Genomic DNA, 12,574 nt, shown 5'->3' on the forward strand with positions numbered 1-12,574 from the left:
TAAATTGGACCTCATCAAATGAAAAGCGTGGCTCAGTGAATGACCTTGTGAAGAGGATGATCAGACAAGCTACTGACTGGGAGAAAGTAGTTGCAAACGACCTATCTGACAAAGGTTTATGTATCTAGAATATATTTAAAATATATATCGAGAATATATATTTAGAATATATTTTTAAAACTCAGAGGTTAAACAAAAACTTTCTAATCTTCAATTAGAAAATGAGCAAAAGATATGAACAGACATTTCACCTAAGACAATATATAGACAATATAAGTACATGAAAATATGTTAACAATCATTAGCCATTAAAGAAATGCAAATTAAAACCAGGACTAAGTAGCACTACACACCTATCAGAATGGTTAAAATAAAAAGTAGTGACAGCACCAAATGCTGACAATGATGTGGAGAATCTGGATCACTTGTGTATTTTGGGTGGAAATGTGGAACGGTACAGGCGCTCTAGAGAACAGTTTGGCAGTTTCTTATAAAACTAAATAGGTGCTTAACTATATGACCTAGCAGTTGCATTCTTGGGCATTTTTCCCAGAAAAATCAAAACTTATATTTACATAAAAATCTGTACACCAGTGATCATAGGAGCTTTATTTATTATATCCCCAAGCTGGAAACAGTGAAATATCTTTCAACAGATGAATGGTTAAACAAACTGGTACATCTCTATCATGGAATACGACTGGCAATAAAAAGGAACAAGTCCTTGATAATATGCAACAACTTAGGATCTCAGAGGCATTATACGAAGTGAAAAAAGCCAATCTCAAAAGATTCTGTGCTGTATGGTTCCATTTGTTTAACGTTCTTGAAATGCTATCATTATAGAGATGCAGAACAGGTTAGCAATATAGAGGTGTGGCACGAGGAAGCTTCATGGTGATGGAACAGTTCTGTACTTTGTGGTGGTGGCTACACATGTGATAAAATTGCATAAAACTGTACACGTACCCAAATGAATTCCTGTAAAACCTGGCGAAATCTGAATAAGTTCTGTGGCTCGTACCATCAATTTACCGTTTCCAACTTCCTGTAAATTATAATTATTTCAAAATTTAAAAAAAAATTTAAGTTTCTATGAGCAGCTTCTCAGAGGCAGCAGTTTCTAGTTCTGATCCTGCTAATAGTGTGACATGCCCTCAGGCAGGCATCTTTCCCTCCTTAGGCCTCAGTTTCTTCATCTGTAAATCTGGTACTGGACTACATTGCCAAGGTCCTCTCCACGTATAAAATTCCGTAATTCTTAAGGTTTAAGTAAAGTTTTGGATGGCTTTATATAATGAATTGTATCATTTATAAATTTTTGGTGTTTAAGTAACAGAAACCCAGTTTAAACTAGCTTAAGCAAAACAAGGGAGTCAGGGGAGAAATTAATTAGCTCATATAACCAGGAAATCTAGGAGTGCATTTCGAATCAATTAGATCTAGAGGATCTATTTTCTGCTTGTCTGTCCTTGATATTATTTCTCACTTGATTCAGTGACTCAGACCCAGGGCTTTGCTTCTCCATTTCTCAGTTCTGTCTAACTCGTCTTGGTTTCATCTTTCAGATAGACTGTCGGGCAGGATGTCTCTTGGTAGCCCTAGACACATATCTTCTTAGCTTAGCATCCCCAGAATAAGAGAAAGCCATCCCAAATAGCTCCATCAGGAAAATTCAGAGATGGACTCTGGCTTAGCTTAGGTCATAAGCCTCATTCCTGAAGTAGATACTGGGTACAAGGGAATAGAATACTTTGATTGCCAGGCTGGTCACATGCTTAGTGACCCCTGACACTAGGGGGCGTGGAAGAATCGGGGATGTGGGCTGGGGTTTCTCCATCCAAACCAACCCAGCAAAAAACGGACACTTATTAGAAGAAATGGGGAAAATGTGCTGGACAAATCAAAACAAACGAGCAAGCAAAAAAAAAAAAAAAAACACCAAAAACTGTACAAAGCAAAAACATCCACTTTATTAAGGAAACCAACTAGAATAAGGTCAATATCATGAAAAGCACACTGGTTCTAACATATATTGTTTTGTTGTTGTTACTGGTTGTTCATAAGTAAGGATGTGATTTTTGTTCAGATTGAATAACACCAACTTTACCGTCTTAAAAGCTTAATTTTTCCATCTTCTGTCTGTATAGGACAAATACGAGTCCCAGCATACAGAACCTATGGTACTTCAGTCCTCCCAGGGGATCAAAGTGGAAGGCTGCATCCGAATGTATGAGCTGCTGCACAGAATGAAAGGAGCAGTAAGTAACCCTTGAAGTAAGACAGGCGTGACCCTAGGGAGCCACGTTTAAATGCAGTTCCTCAGGGATTATGAATGTCCACCATGTACTAATAATCATCGTGCCCCACCTACTAGTAGCTCTGATTCAGCTGGGGAGATAGCATAACATAGCAGTCAAGAGTAAGCTCTCTAAAGTCAAATCTGGTTTCAAATCCTACCTCTTCTATTTTACGTGTGACTTTGGGAAAATTACCTGGGCTTTCCTGGCTTCCATTTACTTCTCCAAAATTTGAAGATGATCTTTGTTGTCAGATAAGGTTATACTGAGAAGATTGACCTTAACAGCCTCTTGAAAAAAGAATAGCACTATTTTAATTGGTTTATTTGACTTTATTCTTTTTATTAGAAAAACAATGCATGTTTTGTAAAACTTTTTCTTTTTCAAATTTTTATTTATTTATTTTTGGCTGTGTTGGGTCTTTGTTGCTGCACGCAGGCTTTTTCTAGTTGCAGTGAGTGCGGGCTACTCTTTGTTGTGGTGCGCAGGCTTCTTATGGCGGTGGCTTCTCTTGTTGTGGAGCACGGGCTCTAGGCACGTGGGCTTCAGTAGTTGTGGCTCGCGGGCTCTAGAGCACAGGCTCAGTAGTTGTGGCGCAGGGGCTTAGTTGCTCCACAGCATGTGGGAATCTTCCTGGGCCAGGGCTTGAACCCGTGTCTCCAGCATTGGCAGGCAGATTCTTAACCACTGTGCCACCAGGGAAGTCCCTGTAAAACTTTTTAAAGAGTACATGAGTTTATAAATTTAAAGTCTTCTAGCATCTACCCTCATTCATTTATTCATGGAATCACCAAATACTTATTGAGCACTTTTGTTCTAGGCCTAGATAAAATAGTGAACAGGGAATTCCCTGGCGGTCCAGTGGTTAGGACTCCATGCTTTCAATGCTGATGGCCTGGGTTCAGTCCCTGGTTGGAGAACTAAGATCCCATAAGCTGCGTGGCACAGCCAAAAGAAAAAAAAAAAAAACAGTGAACAAAGTAGACGCAATCCATGTCTTCATAGAGTTTGTATGCTGGAGGGAGAAACATAGAACCAAGGTTCTAAAATATAGTTAGAAGACTATTATAATCTGCGTGAGAGACAGCAACAGTCATTGAAGCATTCACTTTGACACTGGATAAAAAAGGATGACAGTTGCTTAGACTGGAGGGGAGCGGGTAGCAATGGAGATAGTGAGAGAGAGAAAGACAGTTTCTTCTTGAGTTTTCTCAGCTCTCTTCTTTCAATCATCACTTCTGCATGGACTTTCTGTCCTCCAGATGCGAGTAGAAAGGTTTTCCTTGCTGATAATCTTCCTCATATGCTCTCTGTTGTTGAGTCTTTTTTTTTCTTCCCAACTTTTAATTAAACAGTCTCAGAGGAGAGGAGATATATATTTGTGTTCAATTTGCCGCCTTCTACTGGAAGTTTTTTTTTCTTCTTGTAAATTTATTTATTTATTTATTTATTTATGGCTGAGTTGGGTCTTTGTTGCTGTGCATGGGCCCTCCCTAGTTGCAGCGAGTGGGGGCCACTCCTCGCTGCGGTGCACAGGCTTCTTATTGCAGTGGCCTCTCTCGTTGCAGAGTACGGGCTCTAGATGTGCAGGTTTCAGTAGCTGAGGCTCATGGGCTCTAGAGCGCAGCAGCAGCCGTGGCGCACGGGCTTCGTTGCTCCGCGGCATGTGGTATCTTCCTGGACCAGGGCTCGAACCTGTGTCCCCTTCATTGGCAGGCGGATTCTTAACCACTTTGCCACCAGGGAAGCCCTACTGGAAGTTTTAAAATAACTTTTAAAATACAATAGCCTAGGGCTTCCCTGGTGGCGCAGTGGTTGAGAGTCCGCCTGCCGATGCAGGGGACACAGGTTTGTGCCCCGGTCCGGGAAGATCCCACATGCCGCAGAGCGGCTGGGCCCGTGAGCCATGGCCGCTGAGCCTGCGCGTCCGGAGCCTGTGCTCCACAACGGGAGAAACCACAACAGTGAGAGGCCTGTGTACCGCAAAAAAAACCCCAAAAACAATAGCCTAATATCTTAACAATATATATTAACATATCACCATGCCAGTGTATACAGCATGTCATCTTCCTTAAAGGCTGCAGAGTATTTTCTAGTATGACCTACTGTAATATGTTTAACTATTTCCCTGTTAATTTAAATTGTTTCAAATTTATTACCATTATCAACAAGGATGCTCATTATCAATGAGCATCCTTGTACATATATCTATTTTTTTTAAATAAATTTATTTATTTTATTTATTTTTGGCTGCGTTGGGTCTTTGTTGTGGCACGCGGCCTTTCATTGCAGTGGCTTCTCTTGTTGCAGAGCACGTACTCTAGGCATGGGGGCTTCAGTAGTTGTGGCACGTGAGCTCAGTAGTTGTGGCGCACGGGCTTAGTTGTTCCGTGGCATGTGGGAAGTCCCCTTGTACATATATCTTTGCACACATATGCAAGTATTTCCTCAGGACAAAGTCCTAAAATGGAATGAGTGTCAAAGGATATATACACTTTAAAATTTGATAGTTAAAATGTCAAATTGCTCTTATAAACCAAATGAGAGGGCTTCCCTGGTAGTACAGTGGTTAAGAATCCGCCTGCCAATGCAGGGGACATGGATTCGAGCCCTGGTCCAGGAAGATCCCACAGGCCGTGGAGCAACCAAGCCCGTGCACCACAACTACTGAGCCTGTGCTGTAGAGCCTGCGTGCCACAACTACTGAAGCCTGTGCACCTAGAGCCCGTGCTCCCCTCAACAAGAGAAGCCACTGCAATGAGAAGCCCCCACACTGCAACGAAGAGTAGCCCCCGCTCGCAGCAACTAGAGAAAACCTGCACGCAGCGATGAAGACCCAATGCAGCCAAAAATAAATAAATAAATAAATTTATTTTTAAAAAAAAACAAATGAGAGTACTCTCATGAATAATAAATGGAATACCTGGTACCCTTAGGTATAAAGGAATGGGACTTTGCTAAGTGACGGTGGAGGAAAAGACTCTAGGCAGAGATAATAACTTGAGGGAAGGAGTGAGATAGGAGTATGCATAGCATGTTTATGGAATTAGAATAAGGATTTCTTTAGATTACCCTGAAGCTCTCATAAGAATACACAGGTTGGAAATTCCCTGGTGGTCCAGTGGTTACTGGACTCCATGCTTTCACGGACGAGGGCCCAGGTTCGATCTCCAGTCAGGGAAGTAAGATCCCACAAGCTGTAGAGTGTGGCCAAAACAGAAAAAGAGTACAGTAAGCTTAAGGATGGAAGCTTAAAAGTGCAGGGCTATTTGATACTGCGTTGGTGAATACCCGTCCATTCTTAGCTTATACTGGAGTGACATAAACCATATGGGGCAAATTGGAAAAGCTTTCCACAACAGCTGAGTTTAAAGATCAACCCAAAGCGGAGACGTGACTCAAGCAAAGGTTCCAAGAAGGAGGCAGATGATTCCATGCCCCGAAGTATCTTTGATGGAGTTAAGGGCTGATGGGAGGGCAGCCCATGGGGTAGATGAGCAGGGTGTGATGGAGCTGCAGAGAGCTGGTTTTGATCCTTTGCAGGAGGGCTTGAGGCAGTGGCAGGAGGAGCAGGAGAGGCAGGCGCGGGCCCTCTCTGAGATGGCATCTGAGCAGCTGAAGCGCTTCGATGAGCGGAAGGAACTGAAGCATCATAAAGAATTCCAGGACTTACGGGAAGTGATGGAGAAGAGGTGAGTTCCCTGAATTACAACGGGAATGTCGGCGTGGTCCACCGGAACTCTTTCCCTACATAAAACCCAAAGGGAAGGAGTTGAACTTCTTCTGAGTCCTTAAGTATCAAAATAAAATAGCCAGAGAAACTTATAACCTCGAAAAATGACCAACCTTGGAAAGATGAGCAATGCAACACAAAGAGAGGAGGCTTTTAGGAGAGGTAAAACAATTTTAGGAAGCATCCCTGACTCTTCCTCCCTCCATTTTTCATTCAGCTCCAGAGAAGCCCTGGGGCAGCAAGAGAAGCTGAAAGCTGAGCATCATCACAGGGCGAAGGTCAGAGCTTGGGAGAGTCCGTGTGGGTGTTCAGTGTCTGGGTGACGTGCCCGAGGAGTTGGGTTCCAGCACAGTCACAGAGGACCTGGCCCCTGTCATGCCACTGTGTGGCTGACTTGGGGCAGTCCTTTTGTCACTCTGGGCCTCTCTGTGAAAATAGGTAGCCCACACAGGACTGGAAGAATGTGGACAGAGAAGGCCCAGGAGCCCTTAATTTGACCGCCCTTCCTGTAGATTCTCAACCTGAAGCTGCGGGAGGCAGAGCAGCAGCGCCTGAAGCATGTGGAGCGGGAGCGGCTCCGGAAGGAAGAAGGCCAGATCCGCCTGCGGAACCTCTACGCGCTGCAGGAGGAGGTGCTGCACCTCAGCCAGCAGCTGGACGCCGCCGACCAGCGCAGAGACCTGCCCAGGGTCGACCTGTCTGCCTTCCGGACCCGAGGCAATCAGCTGTGCGGCCTCATCTCGGGGATCATCCGGGCCACTTCTGAGGTGAGGGGACTTCAGGAAGACTCTGTCTTTGAAATGAAGAACATTGAAAGCAAAACTGTTTTGTGATTTAAAAATAATACCTTCTTATTACCGCTTGTCATCCTCTTACCTAGAGATAACCACTGTTAGTGCTTTATATTTCTTTTTTCCCTGTGTATGTGTGTGTGTGTGTGTGTGCGTGTGTGTGTGTGATCTCACCCTAAATTGGGCTAATATAGATATAATTTCTTAGGTTAAAAAAAAAATTTGTTTCTTCCAACTGCAAAATACTTTAGTTCATTCATTAATATAAACTGAACGCCTGCTATGCTTATGATAAAAATTAAAACCTTACAGAAATGTATATTGCTTTTTATCATTTGATATGGTATTTTGAACACGTAGTTACTGTAGTCATTGCAGTGTTAAAACCTGCAAGTATTGCCTTGACACATAATAGGTATTCAATAAATATTTGATGAACAGATGAAGTCGGATACTTCCAACATGTAACCATACCAAAATTTATTGCAAAAGCATGCCTATTGGTGAATATTTAAGTTTCTGTATTTTCACTATCGTGAGTAACACTGCAGTGATATCACTTTGTGTACGTCTTATCTGTATTTTTGATTATTTCTTTGAGGTAAATTCCTACAAATGGAATTACTTGGTCAAAGAACTTGAAGGTTTTGTTTTGTTTCTTTGTTTTTTTGGTTGCACCAGGTCTTAGTTGCGGCGCGCCGGCTCTTTAGTTGCAGCACATGGGCTCCTTAGTTGCAGCTCACTGGCTCCTTAGTTGTAGCATGCATGTGGGATCTAGTTCACTACCAGGAATTGAACCTGGGCCCCCTGCATTGGGGAGTACAGAGTCTTATCCACTGAACCACCAGGGAAGTCCCAACTTTAAGGTTCTTGATTTGCATCTTAAAGTTGTACCAGTTCACACTTCTATGAATTGTATGTTCTTCTTTTTTCTTTAACTTTTATTTTCCTTTTTTTAAATTTTTGGCGACGCTGCAGGATCTTATTTTAATTCCCCGACCGGGGATGGAATCCACACCCTCGGCAGTGAAAGCATGGTGTCCTAACCACTGGACTGCCAGGGAATTCCTAAATTCTATGTTCTTTGCCCTTTGTTCATATCTCTACCAGTTTGTGTTTTGAAAAATCAACTTATGTGAGTTCTAAATATTAAGAACCTTAAGCATTTATCATATTTGAGGCAGAAATTTATAGTTTATAGTTACCTTTCAATTCTCTTTTTGGCTTTTGTTTACCATTCTTTTTGTAAAATTTCAAACCTACACGGAAGTGGAGAGAACAGCATGATGTACCTTTTGGCACCCATTCCCGAGCTCCCTCAAGAATCTGCGCATGGCAATCTCATTTCATCTATGCTGCCACCTGCACCCCTTCCTCCAGATGGTTTTACAGTAAATCTCAAACATACTACTTCATCTGGAAAATAATTTAGTATGTATCTCTAAAAGATATAACTCTCTATTACATAACCAAAACACTAATATCATACCTAAAAACCTAATAATTCATTTTATATGATCAGATATCTAGCCAGTGTTCAAATTTCTCCAGCTGTCTCAATAATTTTTTTTTTTTTACAATTGGTTGGAAAATTAACATCCATACAAAGTTCAGCTTTTTGGTTTGCTGTGTCTTACTTCAGTCTTTTAATCTTAAGACTCCCTTATCTCTCTCTTTTTTCTTGCTATTGTTGAAGAATCTGGATCATTTGTTCTATAAAATTTCCTACATTCTGGAAAATTTCAAGGCAATTGCTAACCCTAACCCTTGGATTTTTTTTTTTTTGTAATGTCTGAAACATTTATATTAACATATTTCCATACAAATAACCCAAAGAAAGTTTAGTATTAGTTGTTTTTCTTTTTTTACTGCAGGTTCTTATTAGTCATCAATTTTATACACATCAGTGTATACATGTCAGTCCCAATCGCCCAATTCAGCACACCACCATCCCCACCCCACCACGGTTTTCCCCCCTTGGTGTCCATGTTTGTTCTCTACATCTGTGTCTCAACTTCTGCCTTGCAAACCGGTTCATCTGTACCATTTTTCTATGGTTCCACATACATGCGTTCCACATACATGCGTTAATATATGATATTTGTTTTTCTCTTTCTGACTTACTTCACTCTGTATGACAGTCTCTAGATCCATCCACGTCTCAACAAATGACTCGTTCCTTTATATGGCTGAGTAATATTCCATTGTATATATGTACCACATCTTTATCCGTTCATCTGTCAATGGGCATTTAGGTTGCTTCCATGACCTGGCTATTGTAAATAGTGCTGCAATGAACATTGGGGTGCATGTGTATTTTTGAATTATGGTTTTCTCTGTGTATATGCCCAGTAGTGGGATTGCTGGATCATATGGTAATTCTAGTTTTAGTTTTATAAGGAACCTCCGTACTGTTCTCCATAGTGGCTGCATCAATTTACATGCCCACCAACAGTGCAAGAAGGTTCCCTTTTCTCCACACCCTCTCCAGCATCTGTTGTTTGTAGATTTTCTGACGATGCCCACTCTAACCGGTGTAAGGTGATACCTCATTGTAGTTTTGATTTGCATTTCTCTAATAATTAGTGATGTTGAGCAGCTTTTCATGTTCTTGGCCATCTGTATGTCTTCTTTGGAGAAATGTCTATTTAGGTCTTCTGCCCATTTTTGGATTGGGTTGTTTGTTTCTTTAATATTGAGCTGCATGAGCTGTTTATATATTTCAGAGATTAATCCTTTGTCCATTGATTCATTTGCAAATATTTTCTCCCATTCTGAGGGTTGTCTTTTCATCTTGTTTATGGTTTCCTTTGCTGTGCAAAAGCTTTTAAGTTTCATTAGGTGCCATTTTTTTTTTTTTTTATTTCCATTACTCTAGGAGTAATCCATTACTCTAGGAGGTGGATCAAAAAAGATCTTGCTGTGATTTATGTCAGAGTGTTCTTCCTATGTTTTCCTCTAAGAGTTTTATAGTGTCCGGTCTTACATTTAGATCTTGAATCTATTTTGAGTTTATTTTTTGTGTATGGTGTTAGGTAGTGTTCTAATTTCATTCTTTTACATGTAGCTGTCCAGTTTTCCCAGCACCACTTATTGAAGAGGCTGTCTTTTCTCCATTGTATATCTTTGCCTCCTTTGTCATAGATGAGTTAGCCATAGGTGCGTGGGTTTATCTCTGGGCTTTCTATCTTGTTCCTTTGATCTATGTTTCTGTTTTTGTGCCAGTACCATATTGTCTTGATTACTGTAGCTTTGTAGTATAGTCTGAAGTCAGGGAGTCTGATTCTTCCAGCTCCGTTTTTTCCCCTCAAGACTGCTTTGGTTATTTGGGGTCTTTTGTGTCTCTGTACAAATTTTAAGATGATTTGTTCTAGTTCCGTAAAAAATACCATTGGTAATTTGATAAGGATTGCACTAAATCTGTAGATTGCTTTGGGTAGTATAGTCATCTTCACAATATTAATTCTTCCAATCTAAGAACATGGTATATCCCTCCATCTGTTGGTACCATCTTTGATTTCTTTCATCAGCGTCTTATAGTTTTCTGGATACAGGTCTTTTGTCTCCCTAGGTAGGCTTATTCCTAGGTATTTTATTCTTTTTGTTTCAGTGGTAAATGGGAGTGTTTCCATAATTTCTCTTTCATATTTTTCATCATTAGTGTATAGGAATGCAAGAGATTTCTGTGCATTAATTTTGTATCCTGCAACTTTACCAAATTCACTGATTAGCTCTAGTAGTTTTCTGGTGGCATTTTTAGGATTCTCTATGTATAGTATCATGTCATCTGCAGACAGTGACAGTTTTACTTCTTCTTTTCCAATTTGTATTCCTTTTATTTCTTTTTCTTCTCTGATTGCCGTGGTTAGGACTTCCAAAACTATGTTGAATCATAGTGGTGAGAGTGGACATCCTTGTCTTGTTCCTGATCTTAGAGGAAATGCTTTCAGTTTTTCACCATTGAGAATGATGTTTGCTGTGGGTTTGTCATCTATGGCCTTTATTATGTTGAGTTAGGTTCCCTCTATGCCCACTTTCTGGAGAGTTTTTATCATAAATGGGTGTTGAATTTTGTCAAAAGCTTTTTCTGCATCTATTGAGATGATCATATGGTTTGTATTCTTCAATTTGTTAATATGGTGTATCACATTGATTGATTTGCGTATATTGAAGGATCCTTGCATCCCTGGGATAAATCCCACTTGATCATGGTGTATGATCCTTTTAATGTGTTGTTGGATTCTGTTTGCTAGTGTTTTGTTGAGGATTTTCACATCTATATTCATCAGTGATATTGGTCTGTAATTTTCTTTTTTTGTAGTATCTTTGTCTGGTTTTTGGTATCAGGGTGATGGTGGCCTCATAGGATGAGTTTGGGAGTGTTCCTTTCTCTGCAATTTTTTGGAAGAGTTTGAGAAGGATGGGTGTTAGCTCTTCTCTAAATGTTTGATAGAATTCATCTGTGAAGCCATCTGGTCCTGAACTTTTGTTTGTTGGAAGATTTTTAACCACAGTTTCAATTTCATTACTTGTGATTGGTCTGTTCATATTTTCTGTTTCTTCCTGGTTCAGTCTTGGAAGGTTATACCTTTCTAAGAATTTGTCCATTTCTTCCAGGTTGTCCATTTTATTGGCTTAGAGTTGCTTGTAGTAGTCTCTTAGGATGCTTTGTATTTTTGCGGTGTCTGTTTTAACTTCTCCTTTTTCATTTCTAATTTTATTGATTTGAGTCCTCTCCCTCTTTTTCTTGATGAGTCTGGCTAATGGTTTATCAATTTTGTTTATCTTCTGAGAACCAGCTTTTAGGTTTTTTTTGTTGTTGTTGTTGTTTTTTGCGGTACGCGGGCCTCTCACTGTTGTGGCCTCTCCCGTTGTGGAGCACAGGCTCCGGACGTGCAGGCTCAGTGGCCATGGCTTATGGGCCCAGCCACTCCGCGGCATGTGGGATCTTCCCGGACCGGGGCACGAACCTGTATCCCCTGCATCGGCAGGCGGACTCTCAACCACTGCGCCACCAGGGAAGCCCCAGCTTTTAGTTTTATTGATCTTTGCTATTGTTTTCTTTGTTTCTATTTTATTTATTTCTGCTCTGATCTTTATGATTTCTTTCCTTCTGCTAACTTTGGGTTTTGTTTGTTCTTCTTTCTCTTGTTCCTTTAGGTGAAAGGTTAGATTATTTATTTGAGATTTTTCTTGTTTCTTGAGGTAGACTTGTATAGCTATAAATTTCCCTCTTATAACTGCTTTTGCTGCATCCCATAGGTTTTGGATCATCATGTTTTCATTGTCATTTGTCTCTAGGTATTTTTTGATTTCCTCTTTGATTTTTTCAGTGGTCTCTTGGTTATTTAGTAACGTATTGTTTAGCCTCCATGTGTTTGTGCTTTTTACGGTTTTTTCCCTGTAATTCATTTCTAATCTCATAGCGTTGTGGTCAGAAAAGATGCTTGATGTGATTTCAATTTTCTTAAATTTACTGAGGCTTGATTTGTGACCCAAGATGTGATCTATCCTGGAGAATGTTCAGTGCACACTTGAGAAGAAAGTGTAATCTGCTGTTTTTGGATGGAATGTCCTATAAATATCAATTAAATCTGTCTGGTCTATTGTGTCATTTAATGCTTCTGTTTCCTTATTATTTCACTTTGGATGATCTGTCCATTGGTGTAAGTGAGGTGTTAAAGTCCCCCACTATTATTGTGTTACTGTTGATTTCCTCTTTTATAGCTGTTAGCAGTTGCCTTATGTAT

General features: G+C 40.5%; 1 protein-coding gene across 3 annotated transcripts in view; it reads left to right on the plus strand.

The window, feature by feature from the left end:
• Positions 1-12,574, plus strand: part of GLE1 (GLE1 RNA export mediator) — a 43,866-nt gene that overhangs the window by 9,069 nt on the left and 22,223 nt on the right. For all 3 annotated transcript variants that reach the window (XR_013829095.1, XM_079926721.1, XM_079926722.1), the window contains 4 exons: positions 2,151-2,261; positions 5,844-5,992; positions 6,251-6,311; positions 6,546-6,800. Coding sequence is in view for 2 of the 3 variants with exons in the window: in XM_079926721.1 (XP_079782847.1) it covers positions 2,151-2,261; positions 5,844-5,992; positions 6,251-6,311; positions 6,546-6,800 (576 nt within the window). In the remaining variant the exon portion in view is untranslated. The remainder of the gene's footprint in view (positions 1-2,150; positions 2,262-5,843; positions 5,993-6,250; positions 6,312-6,545; positions 6,801-12,574) is intronic.

The sequence above is a fragment of the Stenella coeruleoalba genome (genome assembly GCF_951394435.1).
Source record: "Stenella coeruleoalba genome assembly, chromosome: 7".
Taxonomy (NCBI): domain Eukaryota; kingdom Metazoa; phylum Chordata; class Mammalia; order Artiodactyla; family Delphinidae; genus Stenella; species Stenella coeruleoalba.